The 24151-nt window shown below is 40.2% G+C and overlaps 1 protein-coding gene across 1 annotated transcript in view; it reads right to left on the bottom strand.

The window, feature by feature from the left end:
• The window catches only part of C1H9orf57 (chromosome 1 C9orf57 homolog), a 78793-nt gene that overhangs the window by 4145 nt on the left and 50497 nt on the right, over positions 1–24151 (bottom strand). The window contains exon 2 of the mRNA XM_089306615.1: positions 4506–4618. Coding sequence (XP_089162741.1) covers positions 4506–4618 — 113 coding nt within the window. The remainder of the gene's footprint in view (positions 1–4505; positions 4619–24151) is intronic.

Raw genomic sequence — 24151 nt, 5'->3', positions numbered from 1 at the left:
GATGGTGAATGGTGAAAAGGTAGAGAGAACAAAGGTCCCTCTAGGGTAATGTGGAACATTTTCTTAACCTAGCTGGGGAAGCAGCCTGGGCTACAAAGCCAAGTGTGATGATGAAAGAGATATGAAGAATTTGGTTTCTTAGCTGGGAGAAGAGCAGGCCCTGGCGCCAAGGCCACGCAGAAGGCCAGGTGGCTGCAGCTCTTGGCGGCTGCTCTGGGAGTATGGTGAAGACAAAGAGCCCTCCCCTCCTCCCTGCAACAGGCTTTGCTTCTGTTTCCTTCAAAAAAAAAAGATGAAACTTTTTCTCTGTCCTCTAAAAGTCACAACCAAATTCGAGGAGTGGGAGATAAGACGGCAGAAGCAGCTCACCACACAAGAAACGTTTTTCTTAAAGGACCTTGTACAAACTTTCCAAAGGGTGTAAAACTCCAGATCACTTCTCTCAACAGCTCTTCCCTGCTGAAGAAGCCCCTCCCAGCCGCTTTCCCTCTGTTCTTTTCAATAATCTCTTTTGTTTAATCGCCTTCCCAGTTTGTTCATGTGCCTCATAGTTCATCGCAGGTAGAGCAAGTTCCTTGGGTTCGTATTTGTTGTAACGATACCTGCACTTTGTCTAAGGTCCTGGACTGTTTAGCTGGGAAAAGTCTGTTCTAGCTTTTCTCTCTCCCTCTCAGACCATCTGTGCTTCTGATTCCATAGCCAATGTCCACTGCCGCCTTCTTCCTAAAACCTTGCCCTGACATTCTTCATTTTATCTGAGAATGACACCTTAGCTTGCAGGCTTTTTGTTAATAGTGATTACTCAGTTGCCTGAATACTTAGAAATATGTTCTCAGACCCCATTTCCTTTCTTCCAGTCCCTATTTGAAAATGCACTATTGATTTTATTAGTGTACTTACTATATGATATCATCCAATTTTAAAAAGTTTATTTGAAACAAGAGTGATACAGAGAGAGAGAGAGTGCAAGAGAGAGATCTTCCATTTGCTGATAAAACAGCTGGGGTTGTGCCAGGCTGAAGCCAGTTGCCAGGACCTCAGTCTGAGTCTCCCTTGTGGGTGGCAGGCACCCAAGCACTTGAGCCGCCATCTGCTGCTTCCTGTGGTATACATTAGCAGGAAGCTGCATTGGAAGCCAGGTGGGACTTGAATACAGGCACTCTGATACGGGATGTGGGAGTTCTAAGGGGCAACTTAACCTCCTGGGTCACAACTTCTACCCTGAGATAATCCAATTAGATAATTAAGTTTAATGTTTCAGGTTAGATGAATAATGAATAATTTCCTTATATCATCAATTTTGAAGTATGCTATTTGTGAGTTTATTATAGGAGAAACAACTAACATATAATTATCTAAATGTGTATTATAAACCATATAAATATAGAGATATTGAACATATAGTATAAATCATGATGATGGTGATCTTTTAAGATAACCACTTCTGTCTTCCTGAGATGCAAGCAGTAAGTTCCAACAACAAAATTTTCCTTATGCTGAATTTTCTTCTTTTGCCCTCGCTTCTTTCCTAAAGGTCCAGAAAAATTAATGTAATCCCTGAATCATTTCTTCATGATACCCAAGACACTGAAGGCATTGTCTTGCTATTTCTCACCTATTCAAATGCTCCCCTCTGTGTTCTTTTTAGAAGAGAGATATAAGAAATTGTAATGCATCGGAGACCCCAGCTGTGCAGTTTCAGTTTCTTGTTGTCTTTTCTGCATGGGGTAATCAGAATTCTACTGTGCACTGTACTTGGAAATCAGAGTATGTGGAAACCACCAATTGGTGTTCTGTGGGCCAGACTGAGTTAACTAGAGCTTTTGAAAATTGTATTGGTTGATAATGTCTAAAAATTGAGAGTTTCCCCCATAAGCCTGAGTTTCTAAATTTTCCCAAAGAATCAGCAGAAGATTTAGCAGTGGTAGACCGTGCTTTTTCCAAGGCAGGAAGTATTTGTGCCTGAGTATCAGCCTTCCCTCTTTGTGTGGTAGTTGATGGACTTGCCCCATTTTTATTTTCTGGCTAAACACTTTATGCATAATTTGAGTTGGTAACTCCAGTATTTGGCACCAAAATTCTCTAGGTCTCAATATTAGAATTTTATCTATCTCTGGGATTCCTTATATATTCTTCCTACTGTCCTGTGGTCTCTGGACTAATAATATCAGCATCACTTGGAAGCTTGTTGGAAACTCTCAGGCCCTCACCCCAAATGTACGGAATCAGGCTCTTCATTTTAATGAGATCTGCAGGTGATTCCTATGTTGCAATGGTTTGAATGTGGGTGGTCCTCTCTGAAACATATGTGAAACCTATCCCTTCTTTGTGGGATACTGATAGACCAGGTGAGACCTTTCAGGGGTGATTAGAGCTCTGCCTTTATGAACAGATTAATCCATTCATGTGATGGGTTAATGACTTAGTAGGTTATCAGAATCCTGGGTCTGCCATAGGAGCAAAAGGCAGCGTGGCTAGATCTCCTTCTAGTGTCCCGTCTCTTGCCTGTGCTGCCAGAAAGAGGGTCATCACCAGATGTGACCCCTCGACCTTGGATGAGAACTGTGAGCCCAAAAAACCTCTTTGTAACTTATTCAGGCTATGGTACTGCATTGTTAGCAACAGAAAGACTGAAACGTATATTACATTTGTAAAGTACTACTGCAGGAAGCTGCCTTCTGCTGCTTCCTCTGCCATCTTCTCACTCTGAATGACTATGTGCTGTCTCCGTCTGAGTTCTGCGTAGAACAGCTGTGCTTCTTACTGTCTCATATTTCATTGATAGACTCCACTGTGGTGCTCGACCATGCCCAGCTGGCAACATTACCATTATGAATATTTACCCAGCTTGAAAGGCTTTTATGAATTCTGTAGTGGGAACTGAAATTTTTCTATTACCTGCTTACTTTTTTAAAGCGTAGTCATTTATTTTTATTATATTTGAAAAGCAGACAGGCAGATGGAGAGATATTTCCTTTTTCTTGTTCCCTCCCCAAATGTCTACAATAGCTGGGGTGGGGCTAGGTCAAAGCTGGAAGCTCAGGAGTTAGTCTGGGTCTCCTACATGGGTGGTAGGATCTAACCACTGGAGTCATCACCTACTTCCTTCTCAGGTGTGCGTTATCAGGACGTTGGAGCTGATGAAGAGTAGCTGGGACTTGAACCAGGCATTCCCATATGGGATGCAGGCAGCCCAAGTGACAACTTAATCTCTGCACCATGTGCCAGCCCCTATATGATTCTTCTGTAAATGAAGGGTCGTTGGAGTAGATGGCAAAGAGCATGTATAAGAGGAAAAGTTTGGGCCAGCACTGTGGCGTAGTAGGCTAAGCCTCCTCCTGTGGTGCCAGCATCTCGTATGGGCACCATTTAGTGTCCTGGCTGCTCCTCTTCCAATCCAGCTCTTTGCTTGTGGCCTGGGAAAACAGGGGAAGATAGCCCAGGTGCTTGGACCCTGTACCTGTGTGGGGGACCTGGAAGAAGCTCCTGGCACCTGGCTTCAGCTCAGCTCAGCTCTGGCCATTGCACCCATTTAGGGAGTGAGCCAATGGGTGAAAGACCTTTCTATCTCTCCCTCTTTCTGTAACTCTCCCTCTCAAATAAATTTTAAAAAATCTTTAAAAAGTCTCCTAAATCTTATTTTAAAAAAAGCAAAGAAAACTTCCAGGAGGCCCACATCTATGCTCCTTTTGTTCCAGTTAATTTCCTTGGACATATTTATAAGGGCTTCTAGCAATATTAAAAGCAACAACAACATTAGCAATGATAATAGTGATATGTGGTATGCAGGACCACATACGATCTAACAGCTCTGTTTCTTCATCTATAAAGTGAGAAATAATAGAATCACAGATACAGAGCTGTCACGAGGATTAAATGATTTGATACAAATGAAATGTCTTGGACAGAACCCAGCATTTAGTAAGTGCTCAGTAAGTGTTAGTGCCTATTATATTAATATTAATATTAATTAACTGAATGCCTATTCAGGCCTTGTTTAGGCACCCACAGTATATTAGAGTGAGAAGTTGGTTGGTGCAACAATATGTTTAGAAGGTGGCTTCTAGGCCGGCGCCGCGGCTCACTAGGCTAATCCTCCGCCTTGTGGCGCCGGCACACCGGGTTCTAGTCCCAGTCAGGGCGCTGGATTCTGTCCCGGTTGCCCCTCTTCCAGGCCAGCTCTCTGCTGTGGCCAGGGAGTGCAGTGGAGGATGGCCCAAGTGCTTGGGCCCTGCACCCCATGGGAGACCAGGAGAAGTACCTGGCTCCTGCCATCGGATCAGCACGGTGCAGCCATTGGAGGGTGAACCAGTGGCAAAGGAAGACCTTTCTCTCTCTCTCTCTCTCTCACTGTCCACTCTGCCTGTCAAAAAAAAAAAAAAAAAAAAAAAAAAAGAAGGTGACTTCTACAGCAGTGCTGTTCAACTTGCCTTATTTAAGGCCACTATCCACTTAGTCATATTGTAATACAGCAAATTCTTTTTATTTGTACCTTGTTAACTTACCACATAATAGGCAGAATAAGATAAAAACACCGACAAAGACAACCTTTCTCATTCTCAGATTTTCAGTCAAAAAGATAAAAGAAGGGAAGACACATATCACCATTAAACCTTTCCTAGGGAAGTAATAAAGTTAAAGATTTATGTTAACAATTAAAAATATAATTAATTAATTGATTTGTTAGAAAGGCAAAGTCATAGAGAAAAAGGGAGACATAGGCACAGAGAGAAATCTTCCATTTGCAGATACATTCCCCAGATATCTGCAACAGTCGGGGCTGGTCCAGGTCAAAGCCAGGAGCCAGGAACTGGTCTACAATGTAGGTAGCAGGGACTCAAGTATTTAAGCCATCATCTACTGTTTTCCTAGGTGCATTGGCAGGAAGTTAGTTCAGAAGCTAAGTAACTGGGACTGAAACAAGGCACCCAGATATGGGATGTGGTCATCCCAAGTGGCATGTGAATATACTCTACCACACAGCTCCTCCTGTGTTAGCTATCTTATTAAGGGAAATGACTAGGAAAAATTAAGCAAGTGCAAATAAATTTATTTTGTGAAGGAGGAAAACTAAGGTACCCATTTCTTTACCAAAAATTCACTGTAAAACTTTCCCTACTGTCAGAACATTTTAAATTTGTCTTCTTACTATCCAATATTACTCCTTCCCTTCATTTTTCCCCTGAATTACAATTGTGTAATACAAAAATGTGAAGTAAGATAGAGGGTGCTTCCAGAATAATATTCTATCAGAAAACTTTTAAACTATTGACCAAAAGGAAAGTATTCATTTAATTTTGTCCTTAAACTAATTCTTTCACTGAAAAAATGGCATATTTATAAGGAAAAACATTTTATGATAGTTAACAGTATAATACTTAATAAAATGAAAGGAAAGGAATTGTCAGATTGGCTAAAATGTACCATTTCAGCTATTCATACCCATCCTTCTTTTTCATGAAGGTACTATGGGGGTTTTCTGAGTCTGACCTTGTGTAAAAGGATGACAGCAGGTAAAATTTCTGTTGTGGTAAAATCTGTTATAACTGACACCAACAGCAAGTTCCTGACCTACTAGATTCCCAACGGTTTAAACAGTAAAAGTTGCCCTTGACAACAGGAAAATTTTTCACTTGAACATTCTGGTATATATGGAATTTAATCAATCACATTACCCATGAAATTAACAAAATAGGGCTAAATCAGTCAATAGTTAAGTTGACTAACTGTAGGTTGGCTAAAGATATCTATGTTCACTATGTTAGTGATTATTTAGTCGGGATATGCATAGCCATATGGCATATTCTTGTTTATTATATAAAGTATTTGGTCTTGATTTGTATATAAAAAAGAAAATCACATAATCCTTAAACGACAACTGATTTTTAAGAATAATGTTTATTTCTAAATTAATATATAATTACAAATTAATACATACTTCTTGAATAAAATAAAAATATTTAGGTTGTTAAAATCTCCTTAACCATGTTTCTGCCAAACCTGGTATCTTTCTCAAATGTCACCACATTATCAATATGCTGAATATTAAAAAAAAGATTCCCTGTAGTTTATTCAAGGGTATCCTTTTTATTCTGTGCATTTTTATCATACACTTGTAACATTGGAATGTTACCGAAAATCTAGTTCTTGTCAATTTTGTCAAATTAGAATAATGAGAACAAGGTTTAAGTATAAAGAAAAGATAAAGTTTAATAACTTATGGTGGATGTAGAGGGAAGCAGACTAAGGGCTTAAGAACTCTGAACCTCTCAGTAAGGGTGGTCTGGGGCTTCTAAGGAGTGCAAGAGAGGGAGGTGCTACTGAGGATGTGACTAATGGCAAGTCAGGACTAGACAGACGCCGTGTCTGGCAACAAGATACTATCTCGAATGTCAGTGCAGCACTTTGAGAAACTTGCTGACGACTTGAATTTATCATGAGGAGGGCATAACCTGATGTTCTACACAACCAGTTACAAAATTTATTTGGCTGGGATCTCAAAGAGTTGAGGTATTGTGCTAAGAGTTTCATTGGCCAGGATGAGGCCCACTAAGCCTAGAATGTATGCTTATTTGTACCCCTTTGCACTCTGTTACAATAAATCCAGTCTTCTGGTCATATTGACTGGGGAAGCAGGGTAACTTTGCAACTTCACTTGGCTTTCCCCAGGCCAGTTTCTGGAATTCACAAGCAAGCATTATTTATCTGCTGAATTGAACCCTGTAGTTACAAACTTGGTAATTAGCTTTTGTTCATCAGAATATGAAAAGGAAAAGGAAGATGTATTTGGTATGGTTACGGGAATATACATAATAGAACTTTTATCTTAGTTTTTTTTTTTTTTTTTTTTTTTTTTGGATAGGCAGAGTTAGACAGTGAGAGAGAGACAGAGAGAAAGGTCTTTCTTTTTTTGTTGGTTCACCCCCTAAGTGGCCACTACAGCTGGCGCGTTGCAGCCGGCGGGCTGCGCCGATTCGAAGCCAGGAGCCAGGTGCTTCCTCCTGGTCTCCCATGCAGGTGCAGGGCCCAAGGACTTGGGCCATCCTCCACTGCACTCCGGGCAACAGCAGAGAGCTGGACTTGAAGAGGAGCAACAAGGACAGAATCTGGTGCCCTGATCGGGACTAGAACCCGGGGTGCCGGTGCCGCAGGCAGAGCATTAGCCTAGTGAGCCACGGCGCCGGCCTTATCTTAGTTTTAATAAAATAACATCATATCCTATATATTCTTCCTTCCCCTTCGTATTTCTTGTAAAGATATGTTCAAAATCTTTATATGTCAATCATGAAAACTGCTTAATTATTGTGCTCTACAGTATTTGCTATTATGGATACATTGTGAACTATTTAGCCACCCCGTTGTTGATAAGCACATTGTTTTATGATGAACAACGCTATATGTGTGTATACTGTACCACCTTGTATACACATGCAAGTTATTTCTCTGAGATAGATTCCAAAGAGTGAGATACCTTGTCATAGTGTTTATCCCTTCAGTATTTCAATAGATAGGATTTAATACATTGGTTAGGACACTCAGTTCCCATATGAAGATACCTGATGCCCAGTTCTGGCTCCTGTTTCCAGTTTCCTGCTAATGCAGGCCATGGTTGTCACCCATGAGGAAGTCCTGGATTGAGTTCCTGACTTCCAGATTTGGCCTTGGCCCAGCCCAGCCATCATGGGCATTTGGAGAGTGAACCAGCAGAACAGAGCTCTCTTGTCTCTCTGTCTCATAAATAAATATATAAACATTTTTAAAATCTTAAAAATTGCTCCTGAATGTAGCTATATCAATTTTCACACCAACCTACGATGTATGAGTACTTTTTCTCCCATGCTCTCATTAATGCTGAATATAAGATTTATAAAATAATATTTATTAAAAACTAAAATCTAAATTAAAATAACATTTTGCTAGTTGGCAAAGATGAGAAAATAGAAATGTTACTGAGAAAAAGTGTTCTGAAATTTGCACTTTCAGTCAGTGTGGAGAAATGCAAATAAGTATGTATGCGCATTGGTATACATATACTTTTATTAAAACATCTATTTATTTATTTTAAAGGCAGAGTTAGAGAGAGGAAGACACATACACAGATACACAGAGTGAGAGCTTCTATCTGCTCCTTCACTCCCCAAATGGCTGCAATGACCAGGCCAAAGCCAGGGTCCTGGAAATATACCTGGGTCTCCCATGTGGGTAGCATGGTCCCAAGTACTTGAGCCATTTTCTGCTGCTTTCTCAGATGCATCAGCAGGGAGCTGGATAGGAAGCACAAGCAACTGGGACTTGAATTGACATTCAAATAGGATGCTGACATCACACGCTTAACCCCCTGCACTGCTAATTTACTAGTGCAGTCGCATATAGCTTTTATCCCAATAGCTATAGATTTGTAGCCTGCTTTTTGAAAACTTAGCTTCATAGTTTATTTGTTCTGTCATTAACTCTCTCTCTATCTCTAATATATATATATATGTTTCTGTAATATCCAACCATATAGGCTTATTATGATTTATTTAATAATTTACATTTTCATTTTATATATATATATATTTTAAGATTTATTTGAGAGGCAGAGTTACAGAGGGGCAGAGGCAGAGAAAGAGAGAGGTCTTCCATCTGCTGGTTCACTTCCCATATGGCTGCATCGACTAGAGCTGTGCCGATCTGAAGCAAGGAGCCAGCAGCTTCTTCCTGGTCTCCCACATGGGTGTAGGGCCCAAGGACTTGGGCCATCTTCTACTGCTTTCCCAGGCCACAGCAGAGAAAGCTGGATTGGAAGTGGAACAGCAAGGAATCGAACCAGTGCCCACATGGGATGCCACAATTGCAGGCGGAGGCTTTACCCGCTATACCACAGCACTGGCCCCTTCATTATATTTTTATTTGTGTTTGACTATTTTTTTAGGATAAATTCATCAAAATGGAATTACTGAGACAACATATCTTTTATTTATTTATTTTTTGACAGGCAGAGTGGACAGTGAGAGAGAGAGACAGAGAGAAAGGTCTTCCTTTGCCATTGGTTCACCCTCCAATGGCCGCGGCGGCTGGTGCGCTGCGGCCAGCGCACCACGCTGACCCGATGGCAGGAGCCAGGTACTTATCCTGGTCTCCCATGGGGTGCAGGGCCCAAGCACTAGGGCCATCCTCCACTGCACTCCCTGGCCGCAGCAGAGAGCTGGCCTGGAAGAGGGACAACCGGGACAGAATCCGGCGCCCCGACCAGGACTAGAACCTGGTGTGCCGGCGCTGCTAGGTGGAGGATTAGCCTATTGAGCCATGGCGCCGGCCGACAACATATCTTTTTTAAGTTTGTGTATACACTGGCAATTTGTTTTCTAGAAAGGTAAAGCCAACTTAGAACTTCAGTGTGTCAAATTCATTTTTAAATCCTCTGGGATTTAGCCCTGTGTGTAGACCATAATAATCTCCTATTAATGCTACTTTTCCTTCCATTCCCTCTTGAAGTTTTCCTTCTGCTAAAATATCTTCATTACAAATATGCCTTTGGCCCTAATGAGCCACTATTAGACATTTCCTTGAATGCAGGTGACATTATACATTTAGTAATCCACAAACATGTGTTCATGCAAAAACAGGTTCCCAGGTGTTAATTATGAACATGTTTTTTCTGAATCTGTATTTCCTTTCCTTTAGTCAGAGTGTTTTTCTGATACTCTCTCAGTGGTATCTGTAGGAAATAGATTTGGTGAAAGCAAACATTATAGAATGGAAGACCCTGAAAGTGGCTACTGAACTTCTTGGGGCTTTAGAGTGGACATTTCCACCTGAGATGCTCTGGGAAAGGTGACTGGATTCATAAATGTCATCCCAGATGACACCTACATCAACAACAGTGTCTTTTCTGTGATCGCATTGGACATAAGAAGTTCAAGAGCAGGCAACACTAACCTACCATGATTGAAGATGGAATAGTGGTTATCTCTCTGGAGGACTGAGTGAGAAGGGGTGTGAGGAGAAGTTATAGTCTGATGAATATATTTCATGTTTGACTCAAGTGGTGGACACATATGCTTCAGCAAATGTAAAATGTTATTGAGCCATACACCATAGATTTGTTCATTTTATGGAACAATATCTTCCGGTATATATATTTTTGCATTCACCTCCTCCATTAGGAATAAATCAATAGAAGTGTCTTGCTATCAGTTCTTTAGGAATTAGGACTTTACTGAATGGCATTAAGTACAGGAGTGATGTAGTTTATTTAATAATTATTTATTCAGTTTCTACTATGATGCAGGCATATTTAATTCATTTTAAAAAAATCATTCTAAGGGCCGGCGCTATGGCGCAGTGGGTAAAGCCACCGCCTGCAGTGCTGGCGTCCCATATGGGCTCTAGTTCGAGTTCCAGCTGCTCTACTTCTGGCCCAGCTCTCTGCTACAGCCTGGGAAAGCAGTAGAAGATGGCCCAAGTGTTTGGGCCCCTGCACCTGCATGGGAGACCTTGAAGAAGCTGCTGGTTCCTAGCTTCAGATGGGCCCAGCTCTGGCCATTGTGGCCATTTGGGGAGTGAACCAGTGGATAGAAGACTCTCTCTCTCTCTCTCCCCCCTGCCTCTGCCTCTGCCTCTCTGTAACTCTGTGTTTCAAATAAATTAATTTAAAAAAATCATTCTGGTAGAATACTGAGTGTTAGGCTGGCAAAGGTGAGGCTGGCTTTAAGGAAGGTGTTAGAATGGGGTTGCACTAGCTCGGTCGAGAGACAGTAAAGGCTGGAAGCAGAACTGAAGGGATGGCAAAGAGGAACCAGTGAGAGAAACGCTAAGGACTGTATGCTTTGTATGCTTGTTATCTTAACCCTAGTCATCTCCTCACCTGTGGGTGAGAACATTCTTTAAAAGAATTTTCTCTGTAATTGCTCTCATCAGACTTAACTCCTTGAATGAGGAAATGCCACCTTGGCTCCTTCAATGTCCAGCAGAGTGTCTGACACACAGTGGGTGCTAGATAAATGTTTGCTGAATGGACGGGATATATTTGATGGAAGGAAGGTCAGGAGAAAGAATCCCAGAGTACTCTGGAGAGTAGGGCACATGAGGATCCGTGACATTGGGTAACAACAGTGACACAGTGAGGTTGGATGAATTCTTTGTGCTGGTACAGGCTGTGGTTCCAAGTGGAGATGTTTTTTTAAAAAAGTGTTTATGTATTTTAATTGTATTTGAAAGGCAGAGAAAGAGAGAAAAGAGATCTTCCATTCAAAAGCCCACAAAAGCCATGGGTAGGCCTGAAGGCTGAAAGCTGAAGCCAGGCGCTCAGAACTCAGTCCAAGTCTCCCATGTGGGGGTGGCAGAGACCCAAGCACTTGAGCCATCATCTGTTGCCTCCCAAGGTGTGGATTAGCAGGAGGCTGGATCCTAAGTAGAGGAGCTCAAACTTGAACCAGGCACTTTGATGTGGGATGTGAGTGTCCCAAGTGGTGACTTAACCACTGTACCAAAGGACTGTACCTCTGCTTCCTCAGGTGTTTAAGGCCTGAAGACATGAGCACATGCAATTTTTTTAGGGTGTCATGAGTTGCTTTTCTGCCTTTTAAGTTAGTTTTCCCTTGGAGGTTAGAAGAACAAGTTAGCTTGTCTGTAGGATGCAAAGTTGTGAATGCAATAATGGAATCCAGGCTAGCTGGGCACACAGAGTCTTTAAAGTTGGGTAGGCTGGGACCTTGGGAGAGCTCTTTCCAGGAAAATCAGGACACAGTCCTGCCTCTCTAGTAGTCACCTTGGTGGTGGTGGCAATACAGTGGCCCCCAGCAATCTTAACTAGTTAACCCATCATCCTGATCTTCAATGTCTGTCTATGATGAAGGGACTAGATTATCATATGCAATTATATTATTATTGTTCTATTGACTTATAAATGATGCAATTCTGTTTTTTTAAAGATTTGTTCATTTTATTTGAAAGGCAGAGTTACAGAGAAGACAGAGAGACAGAGAGATCGTCCATCCACTAAGTCACTCCACAAATGGCTGCTACGGCCAGGGCTAGGCCAGGCCTAAGCCATGAGCCAAGAGCTTCCAACAGGTCTTCCACGTGAGTGAAGAGGCCCCAGCACTTGGGCCAAACTCCACTGTTTTCCCAAGCTGTTAGCATGCAGCTATATTGGAAGTGGAGCAGCCGGGACCCAAACCAGGTTGGCACTACAGGCGGTGGCATCATTTGCTATTCCACAGGGCTGGCCCTGTAGTTCTGTTTTATTCCTCAGGTTGCTATTCAAAATAATGAAGAGTTCTAGAATCATAGCTTAGGTAAAACCTTCTTAGTATCAGGAAATGACATTTTATAGTCTAGGAACCTTGATTTCTTATTTGCAATAACAGTGTATTTGCATATCATATACTGATGTCTGTTGCTGTGGACACATGGATGCATGCATGGCATCACATTTTGGAAACTTTTATAAGTTTTTTTTGATAGATATTGTGACAGTGAAGAATATGAGAGAGCATAGTTTTAATTTTATGCCCAAGAGGGTAAGAGCTTATTGTGACAAAAGTGATTTATCTGTGGAATCTTTCTTGTGCTACTCTGATGATGGTGAATGCTGAATTATGTTACTTGGAAACGAAGACAAGACCAGAAACCTACTTGCATTTATACCTGGAAAATTCTTTTCTCTTTCCAATTTTTATATAAAAATATATCATGTTGGGGCCAGCACCATAGCACAGTAGGTTAATCCTCTGCCTGCAGTGTTGGCATCCCATATGGCACCAGTTCTAGTCCTAGCTGCTCCTGTTCAAGCTCTCTGCTGTGCCCTGGGAAAGCAATGGAAGATGGCCCAAGCCCTTGGGCCCCTGCACTCAGATGGGAGACCTGGGAAAAGCACTTGGCTCCTGGCTTCGGATCAGCGCAGCTATGCATGTTGAGGCCATTTGGGGAGTGAACCAACGGATGGAAGACCTTTCTCTCTGTCTCTCCCTCTCACTGTCTGTAGCTCTACCTCTCAAATAAATAAATAAAATCTTTATATATATATATCATGTCTTATAGGCAACTTTCATAACTTGACTTTCATAACTTAAACAGAAGTCTCCAATTCATCATTTCTCAAGCTCCTATCCTACAAGACACTTCATATAAAAAATGTATCATTGGCAGGGAAGTTCAGAAAAAGTTGTGTATGATATTCTGTGATGGAAAACTAAAAGATACTTTGGAATATTAGAGGTTCTGAAAATTATTTAGGTAAAGAAAATTTGTTTCAACCTGATCTTTTATGAATTTATCTGACCAGTGGGTATTTTATGCACAGAAGAGAGATGGATTTTTCTGTTAATATGAAAGGCAGAAATTCTGATACTCATGTCTGCTGTATGACAACTAAAAATATTCCGTGGAAAAAATTGAGATAGTCCAAGTCTTTAAAAAATTTAATGGAAATCCTCTGAGGTTAGGAATAAGAAGGAACTGGAGAATCTGGAGACAAATGTCATGGGCTAAATATCTGTGTCCCCTCAGAAATTCATGTTGAAGCCGTAGCCCTAGTGTGGCTATATTTAGATATGGGGCCTTTAAGGGGGTAATTAAGGTAATAAAGATGCGGTCCTGATCTGATGCGATTGATTTCCTTATAAGAAGAGATACCAGGGCGCTCACCCTGTGTGCCACCTCTGTCACCACACTTGCTCTAGGAAAGGCCATGTGAGGACAGCTAAGAATCCAGGAAGAGAGTCCTCACCCAATGTAGAGTCAACAGGAACCTGGATCTTGTGCTTCAGAACTCCAAGACTCGGACGAAATACACTTCTGCTGTGAAGTCACCACATGCTATGGCTCTTTGTCAGGGGAACCAGAGCAGACTCATTAGATTCAAGAAAGCCTAAATCCTCACGTGGATTGAAGCTCTTGGGTGACTTGGAGGTTTGGGACACCAGGGATATTAGACACAAAGCCTTGGATCAGTGGGAGACATAGATGTAATAGAGATAACCTTATATAAAAGCAGGAAACAGGGAGGGTTACATCCTGAAGAAAAGGAAGAACTGGAAAAAAAGTCAACCCTCAGAAGCAGATAGCACTGTTGGCCAAGGTACTGGATGGAGGACTAGAGAACAGAAATGTCTCTTTCTAAAAAAAACGCTTTCAGGGATTTGGCTGAATTTCTCACAGTCCTAAGAAACATGGAGTAAGGACTGTAGTTTTTTAAGCAGACTTTAGAATCTTCAGATACATGGAGAAACCACAAATCCTCCTTTCTTCAAAAATCTTCTGGGAAACTTGTTCCTCAAAGATTTCCAAAAATACAATTGAAGCAAATCTAAAACACATGAAGAAATAAGCTACTTTAAAATTAAGTACGTTTGGCCAGCGCCGCGGCTCAATAGGCTAATCCTCCGCCTTGCAGCGCCGGCACACCGGGTTCTAGTCCTGGTTGGGGCGCCGGATTCTGTCCCGGTTACCCCTCTTCCAGGCCAGCTCTCTGCTGTGGCCAGGGAGTGCAGTGGAGGATGGCCCAAGTGCATGGGCCCTGCACCCCATGGGAGACTAGGATAAGCACCTGGCTCCTGCCATCGGATCAGCGCGGTGTGCCGGCCACAGTGCGCCGGCCGCGGCGGCCATTGGAGGGTGAACCAATGGCAAAAGGAAGACCTTTCTCTCTCTCTCTCTCTCTCACTGTCCACTCTGCCTGTCAAAAAAAAAATATATGTACATTTAGTTTTTGGAAGGAAGGGGTATGGGAGGGAAGGAGAGAGGAAGAGATCTTTCATCTGTTGGTTCATACCTCAGATGCCTGCAACAGCCAGAGCTGGGCCAATCTGAAGCCAGGGACTGTGAACTCTATCTGGGTCTCTCATGCAGATCACAGGGACCCAAGTATTTATGATATCACCTGCTGGGGTGCAATTGGTAGGAAGCTGGATTTAAGCAGAGTTGGGACTCAATCCCAGGCACTCTGATGGGGGGAGGGTGGGCTGTACCACAACACCTATCCCAAATAAGCTACTTTGAACAACAAACAACAGATCTAGAAATGTTCAAATTTGGCATTATTGGGTATAGAATACAAAATGAGATATTATTGCTTAACCAGATAAAAAGAAGAAATGAAATTTGACAAAGAAATAAGAGACTACCACACCAAATATATGAGGAAAAAAGCAAATAGAAGGAGAAATAAGCAAAATTTAAGGTAATGTAGAAGGGCGAAATACAAGCTAAAGTAAGAATTAGTGAAGTAGAGGGGCCAGCATTGTGGTGCCATGGGTTAGTCCATCTCCTGCCAGCATCCCATGTGAATACGAGTTTCAGTCCTGGCTACTCCTCTTCTGATGCTGTCTGCTAATGTGCCTGGAAAAGCAGCAAAAGATGATCCAAGTGCTTTGGCCCCTGCCACCCATGTGGGAGACCTGGATGGAATTGTAGACTCCTGGCTTCTGCTTGGCCCAGCCCCAGCCGTCGCAGCCATTTGGAGAATGAATCAGAGGTAGGAAACTCCCCCTACCGGCCCCTCTCTCTGATTCAAATAAATATTTTTTTTAAATAATGAAGTATCAAATATATCTGAACAAGCAGTAATATACACAGAATAGAAAGAAGGATCAGCTGCATAAAATTAAAAATGATCTGGAAAATATGACAGATTAAATGTTAGAGAAACCAGATTAAGAAGGTATAATAGATAATAGTGTTACAAAAATGATAAATGAACTTTTCTGTAGAAGAGTTAAGGTTGATAATTTGATAAAAGTTACAATTTTTCTAGATAGCTTTCCACTGATGAATGGATAAGCAAATTGTAGTACAACCTTATAATCGAATACTACTCAACAATAAAAAATAGCCAACTATTGATGCCCAAAATAAATGGATTGCAACTCCATTATGCTGAATAACAGAAGCCATACCTGAAAAGCCACATATTCTTTGACACCATTTTAATGATATTTTGGAAAAGTAAAAATTGTAGTGGTTGCCAGGGGTTGAAAGTAAAAGAATGGATTGACTATAAAAAGACATCATGGGGGTATTTTGGGAAGCAGTCAAATTGTTCTGTATGGCATTCATCAAATACAATGGAATTATGCAGGAAAACAAGTGAATTTTAGTGATTATAAATTAAAAATTGAAATTTTAGAAATTAATAAAGGAAAATCCCTGAATACTGGTAGGAAGAGATATTGGGAGTTAAAATATAATAAGGGGAGTCTACTTTATGTTAGAGTTTCAGAGAAGAATCTGATGAAGCAATTTTAAGCTAAGCAATGAAGAAATAGAAGGGAGTTAGTAGATCAGTGTGGAGAGGAGATTTCAGGCAGAGGAAATAACTTAGCAAATTTTGCATTTGTGGATTCAACCAAACAGAGGTTGAGAATATTTTGAAAAAAATACTGCATCTGTACTGAACAGGTACAGGCTATTTTTTTCTAGTCATTATTCCCTAAATAATGCAATATGGCAACTCTTTATGTAGTGTTTATATTTTCCAAGGTATTTTGAGTAATCTAGAGATGGTTGAGATATATGGGAGGATATACGTAGGCTATATGCAAGTACAATGCCATTTTATATAAGAGATTTGAACATTTGTAGATTTTGGTATCTGTAGGGGGTCTTGGAACCAGGACCAAGGGATGACTATATTTGACAAAACAAAGGAGTATTTTTGGTTCTCAAAGCTGAGAGAATCCTGCTGTGATTGTAACCCAGAGCATGAGGGCAAAGATGATGAGATATGAGAGTTAAGACAGAGAGACCAAGCCTACTTGGACTAACAGCCATGTAAAGATTTTTACTTCTATCCAAGAAAAATGTGGCTTTTCTAGCAAGTTGGAATGATAGGGTGAGGCCAAAATAGAGTTTTAAAAAGCGGGCTGCAGGTTAGAGAATGAATTAGACATGAGCAAGAGTAGAAGTTGGAAGGTCTGCTTAGCAAAGTGATGATCTCAGTATCCAAAAAAAAAAAAAAAAAAAAAAAAAAGAAGTTCTGGGTCACGCTGCTTTTGCAGGCTGTAATTAATATACTCTTTGGAAATAATTAGCTCTAATAAATCTTTCTGCCAGTTTATAATGAATTCCGGTGGGATGAGAACTTGTGCTGGGTAGCTAGTAACCTACATAGATGGCTACCAGTCAAGAGTCTGGTGACCTTTACTGAGAATGTTCTTTCTTTTTCTATCTAGACTAACAATGAAAAATCAATTCATTTTCTTTTTCTAGAAAATACTCCCACCAGGAGTAAATTTAATTTATCAACAAGAAGCATTTTTCTTGCATGCATTCAAGATTTTCATAACATATGGATAACATATTTATTAAAATAAAGATTTTAGCAAAGTTTCTGAATACAAGATTGTGGCCAAAATAGAGCTGACTTCCTGAATGTCATTAATAAACCAGTAATAAATTTGCATTTTAAAAGATGTAATTTACAATAGCAATAAAATACTGATTTTGATGATAAATACATGATATGCAAGATCATCGTGAAGAAATTTTGTAAGTTTATTGAAAGTGTATTGTTTCCCAGAGCTCTCATAACAAATTATCATAAACTGGGTGGCTTAAACAACGCAAACTTATTTTCTCTCATAGTTCTGGAGGACAAAAGCCCAACATCAAGATTTTTTTAAAAGATAATTGATTATTTATTTGAAAAGGTGAGGGGGGAGAGAGAGAGAGAGAGAGAGAGAGAGAGAGAGAGAGAGAATCTCCAATCCATTGGTTCACTCCCGCAAATACCTGCAAGCCAGGAGCCAAGGACTCCATCAGGGTTTGAGCCATAACCTGCTGCCTCATGGAGCATACATTAGCAGGATACTGGAATCAGGAGGGAATCAGGAGGGAAGCTAGGGCTTGGAACTTGAATCCAGACATTCTGATATGGGATGTGGGTCTTAACTGCTATGCCAAGTGCCTACTACTAAAATCAAGATGTTGATAGGACCACACACACCTCTGAAGGCTCCTGGGGAGAATCCTTTCTTGCCTCTTCCAGCTTCTGGTGGCTCCAGGTGCTCCACGGCTCTCTGCATCTTCTGTGTTGCCTCCTCTTCTGTCTCTTATGGTCCTTTTGTTAGATTTAATACTACCTGAATAATCCAGAATTTTATTATTTTGAGATCACTAATTACATCTCTAATGTAAGTAAGTTTACATCCACAGGTTCTGAGGGTAAGAACAAAAATATCCTGGCCGGCATTGTGGCTCACTTGGTTAATCCTCCACCTGAGTTGCTGGCATCCCATATGGGTGCCGGGTTCTAGTCCCAGTTGCTCCTCTTCAAGTCCAGCTCTCTGCTGTGGCCCGGGAAGGCAGTGAAGGATGGCCCAAGTCCTTGGGCTCCTGCACTGGCATGGGAGACCAGGAGGAAGCACCTGGCTCCTGGCTTCGGATCGGCGCAGCACCAGCCTTAGCGGCCATTTAGAGGGTGGGCCAATGGAAGGAAGACCTTTCTGTCTCTCTCTCTCTCACTGTCTAACTCTACCTCCAAAATACAAAAAAAAAAAAAAAAAAAAAGCAAAAATATCTTTTTGGGGCCACCATTTAGCCCACTACCTTCAATAAAGAACCCAATGAACAGAGAAATGTACTATGTTTATAGTTATAAAGACAAATATTATAAAGATATTAACCCTTGCTAAAATGTTGCAGTGTATATAAGTTACATACATGTGTTGCTTAATGACTGAAACATATTCTGAGAAATGTGTCATTGGGTCATTTCATATTTGTGTAAACATGACAGAAGCATTACATAAACCTAGATAGTATAGGTCAGTCGCTTGATATGGCTTCTTGAAGCAAAAAGGGATGTGATAAATATGAAATGTGTGAGGCTGCTGCTGGTGTAACATGGCATGCTATTTAGGATAAAAAGTATGGCATAGTGAATACATAAACCAGTAACATAGTTATTTATGATCATTACTAAGTATTATATACTACTATACATAATTGCATGTACTATACTTTTATACAAATGGCAGCACAGTGGGTTTGTTTACATAGTATCATCTCAATACATGTGAATAATGCTTGTGCTACAGATATGGCAACTAGAATGTCAGTAGGCAATAGAAATTTTTATAATCTCACAGTATCACCATCATGTAGGTCCATTGTTAACTGCAATGTTGTATGGTGCATTTCCCCAGTTTTTCAATGAAACAAAGTGATTTGATTCTAAAAGGAACAAATATCCAGGGTATTCCTTAAATAAAGAACTAGGTAAGGGGATGTGATCAAATAGAGTATACACACATATTCACATATTGAAATCTGATATATGGAAGCAGAGGCATTGCAGATCAGTGGTGACTGGATGGCTTATTAGTAAATTCTCTTGCAGCAATAGGTTATCCATATTGAAAAAACTTCAAATGGAGCCCTGCTCCATGTGCTACCCAAATTTCAACCCAGATGTATTAAAGGCTTACAAATTCAAGCCACAACTTCAATATAATTTGAGGACAAATATGAAATTATGATAACAGAGAAGTCAATGGTTTTTATAGCAAGAAACAAAAATTATTTATAATAAAATATAAAAATGATAAATGTGACTGCATTGAAAATAAGAACTTTTTAAAATGAAAAATCACAAAAAGTGAAAGGATGAGTCACAAACTTAGAGAACATATTTTGAATTCATTCAATAAAGCATTGTTATCTGGAATATAGAATTTCTGAAGATTTTAAGAAAAAAATGAACAAAATATAGATATATTCTGTCTCAGTGCATCATTATATGTTATAAATATTGAGATATATTCTAATATCAAATTGAGCAAAGTACATGAGTCCGTGTTATGAAAGATAAAAAAAGCATATAAAGAAATGTTTTATTAATCACAGAAGTGATATATCATTTTCAACCCAGTAGGCTTGCAAAACTTTTTCTTAGATTTATTTATTTATTGGAAAGAATGAGTTACAGACAAAAAGAGAGAGAGACAGAGAGAGAGAGAGAGAGAGAGATATCTCCCATTCACTGGTTCACTCCCCAGATTGTCACAACGGCAGTGCCGGGCCAGGCTAAAGCCTGGAGCCAGGAGTTTTTTTAAGGTCTCCCAGGTGGGTAGCTGGTTCCCAAGGAGTTGGTCCACCTTCTGCTACTTTTCCCCAGCCATTAGCAGGGAGTTGGATGGAAAGTGGAACAGCTGGGACATGAACAGGAGCTCATATGGGATGCCAGTGTTGCGGATGGTGGCTTAACTCAGTATGCCACAATGCCAGCCCTGTAAAATTTTTAAAATTGAATTTTATTGGGTCTGAAGAGTAACAGAAACTCTGTTGTGTTAGTATATATTGGTATAAGCATTTTGGATAACAAGTTGACTTTACCTAGTAAATATCAACTTCAATACACCCTGTGATCCAGCATTTCACAAGAATAGAATTTGAGGTCTAGCGAACCTATTGGACTATATGTACAAGAATGCTTACAGAAGCAAGATTTGTAATGACTAAGCTGGAAACAACCCACACATCTATCATTAGGAAAATGGATGCATAAATAATGATGCAATGATACAATGGAACACTATGAAGCCATGAAGATGAATGAACTACAGCTGTTAACATAAGCATGGAGAACTCTTTTAAATAGAATATATTAGGTAAAATATGAAACTCAAACTCTTGAAACTGAGAAATCTCTGAAATAGTCTATTGACCCATTAGAGATATTAACCAGAACAGGACCAGGTCCTGGGAAAAGTTCCTGCAACTTCTGGCAGCGAGGTTAAGTATGAGAGTACTTCAAAATGTGTGAGGAAAAATAGAATTTAAAGATGTTTATTTTGATATCTATGCCTAGCTTTTCACAATACATGCTTCTGTGACATTTTTCTTTTCTGTTTTTGAAACAGATTTAGTTGAAAGACAGAGGGACAGAGAGAGGAGAGGGTGACAGACTGAGAGGGAGACAAAGAAAGAGATCTTCCACCTGCTGATTCGGTCTCCAAATGGCTGCAATGGCCAGGTTTGGGCCAGACTGAAGCCAGGAGCCTGGAACTCCATTCCAGTCTCCCATATGGGTGTCCGGGGACTATGTACTCGGGCCATCTTCTGCTACCTTCCCAAGTTCACTAGCAGGAACCTGGACTGGAAGCCAAACAGCTGGGACTCAAATCAATACTTCATTGCAGGAAACTGGCAATACAACCGTTGGCTTAACCCACTGCACCACAACACTAATCCCTCCAAGGAAACTTTATAAAGACCCCTCAAGGCAGTTGGAAATATGTCCTCTGGACCTGTAAGCCAAGAGCATTTTTATAATGAAAATTTGGGGTAGGAAATCATAAGTTGTTTACATAGAACATATATTGGCTATAAATAACAGAGGTAAAATAACACAGAGTGGGGAAGTTTTGGGAAAGGAGTATTGTCATTGAGGAGAAGTACATGTTGCTTTTGGATTGGTTGGAGTTGTATGCAAGAAGTAATGGCTGGCTACCTGGGAATTTGAGTCAGTAAAACATGGAACATGGAATAGTCTTTCATTGGTTTGGCCCACAACTTTTAACAAATAGCTTTCCTTATCTCTCCTTCCCTCCATCCTCTACTTGTAATTAATTTAGGACATCCAGAAGTTTTCTCTTACCAGAAGAGAAAAAGTAGATCATATAAATATACATTCAAGTTTTATGCAGTTTATGATTTATTGTCACAAAATTGATGAACAAGCAAAACCAAATTATATTTGCTATGTCATAAAAGAGGCAAAAGGCAGGACTCAGGTACAAAATTTAAGGGGATGCCTAAAAACTCATTGATCAAGATAAACCATACTTTAATGCTATTTTTCAAAAATCAATTGGCAATCCACAGCTCTCAGGCCAGCCATTTATTTTTGTACATAAACTTATATAGGACTTAGAGCTGAAGGTTAGAGTGAGACAAATGAGTCAGTGTTGTAAAAGTACAGGGTCAGAATCTTTCTTTATTAAAATATTTATTTTTGATGATATGTTTTTTCCATATTGATTGTGATTAAAATTTAAAATTCATTTGAAAGGCAGAAAGATGAAGAGGGGAGGGAGAGAGAGAGACCGAGAAAGAAAGAGGTATTCCATCTTTTGTTTCATTCCCCAAATGCCTGCCACAGTCAGTGCTGGATCAGGTTGAAGTCAAGAACCTGGAACTCAGGTCGAGTCTCCCACATAGGTGGCAGGAACTCAGGTACTTAAGTCATCACCTGGTATCTCCCGGGGTGAACATTAGCAGGATGTTGGAATCTGAGGCAGAGCCAGGATTCAATCCCAGGCATTCTGATATGGGATGTGAGCATCAAAAGCTGTATATGAGCTGTGTACCAGGTGTTTTCCCTTGATTTTTAAATAGTGCATTAATTATGACTTCACTTGATTAAGAGTTTTTGTGTATGTGCGCCTCATAAATTTTGCACCAAAGATGAGTGCCTGCCTGGCCTCAATCTAGTTGTGGTCTATATTCTTTAAGGTTTACCTAGTATTTGGAAATCTCAAAATTAAATTAAAAATGAAATATGAAAAAGAAAAGAGTGCTAAGGAAAGAATTCTGGGGGTGCTCCAAATGGTAGTTCTCTAGAAAAGGGGACATAGCAAGCAAAAGAGGCGAAGAAGGAGAGGCCAGGAAGGTAGGCGGAAAAGTAGACTGTGGCATTTTTCTACAGTGGTAATATTTGCAGGTCTGTTGGGTCAAGGCAGTTGCTGCCAAAAATTGCTAGACAACTCTGTTAAGTACACCCCTTTCAACCTCTTAGACCTTGCCTTCATAAATCGTGCCTAAGAATAGCCTATCTGTAAGAAGAAAACCCACTGTGCATTCATGTTCATGAAACATAAATTATTATGTAAAATTTTTTTTTAACTTTTATTTAATGAATATAAATTTCCAAAGTACGATTTATGGATTACAATGGCTTCCCCCCCATACCGTCCCTCCCACCCACAACCCTCCCCTTTCCCACTCCCTCTCCCCTTCCATTCACATCAAGATTCATTTTCGATTATCTTAATATACAGAAGATCAGCTTAGTATACATTAAGTAAGGATTTCAACAGTTTGCTCCCACACAGAAACATAAAGTGAAAAATAATAGATGATTTTTTTTAAAATGATGATGAAATCAGATCAGATCTATTGTCATGTTTAATCCCAGTGAGAGTCAAGTTGGGAGTTGATAATTTCTTTTTTTTTCTTTTTTTTTTTACAGAGGATCAGTTTAGTATGCATTAAGTAAAGATTTCAACAGTTTGCACCCCCATAGAAACACAAAGTGAAATATATTGTTTGAGTACTCGTTATAGCATTAAATCTCAATGCACAGCACATTAAGGACAGAGATCCTACATGAGGAGTAAGTGCACAGTGACTCCTGTTGTTGACTTTACCAATTGACACTCCTGTCTATGGCATCAGTAATCTCCCTATGCTCCAGTCATGAGTTTCCAAGGCTATGGAAGCCCTCTGAGTTCTCCGATTCTTATCTTGTTTAGACAAGGTCATAGTCAAAGTGGAGGTTCTCTCCTCCCTTCAGAGAAAGGTACCTCCTTCTTTGAAGACCTGTTCTTTCCACTGAGATCTCACTCACAGAGATCTTTTGCCAGAGTGTCTTGGCTTTCCATGCCTGAAATACTCTCATGGGCTTTTCAGCCAGATCTGAATGCCTTTAGGGCTGATTCTGAGGCCAGAGTGCTATTTAGGACATCTGCCATTCTATGAGTCTGCTGAGTATCTCACTTCCCATGTTGGATCACTCTCCCCTTTATTTATTCTATCGGTTAGTGTTAGCAGGTACTAGACTCGTTTATGTGCTCCCTTTGACTCTTAGTCCTTTCATTATGATCAATTGTGAACTGAAATTGATCACTTGGACTAGAGAGATGGCATTGGTACATGCCACCTTGATGGGATTAAATTGGAGTCCCCTGGTATGTTTCTAACTCTACCATTTGGGGCAAGTCAGCTTGAGCATGTCCCAAATTATATATCTCTTCCCTCTCTTATTCCTACTCTTATGTTTAACAGGGATCACATTTCAGTTAAATTTCAACACTTAAGAATAACTGTGTATTAATTACATAATTAAACCAGTCATATTAAGTAGAACAGACAAAAAAACTACTAAGAAGGATAATGTATTAAGTTGTTCATTAACAGTCAGGGCTATGCTGATCAAGTCACCGTT

This window comes from Oryctolagus cuniculus, chromosome 1 (genome assembly GCF_051225735.1).
Source record: "Oryctolagus cuniculus isolate XC-2025 breed Fujian yellow rabbit chromosome 1, ASM5122573v1, whole genome shotgun sequence".
NCBI classification, from domain to species: Eukaryota; Metazoa; Chordata; class Mammalia; order Lagomorpha; family Leporidae; genus Oryctolagus; species Oryctolagus cuniculus.
This window is presented reverse-complemented; position numbering and strand designations above follow the sequence as displayed.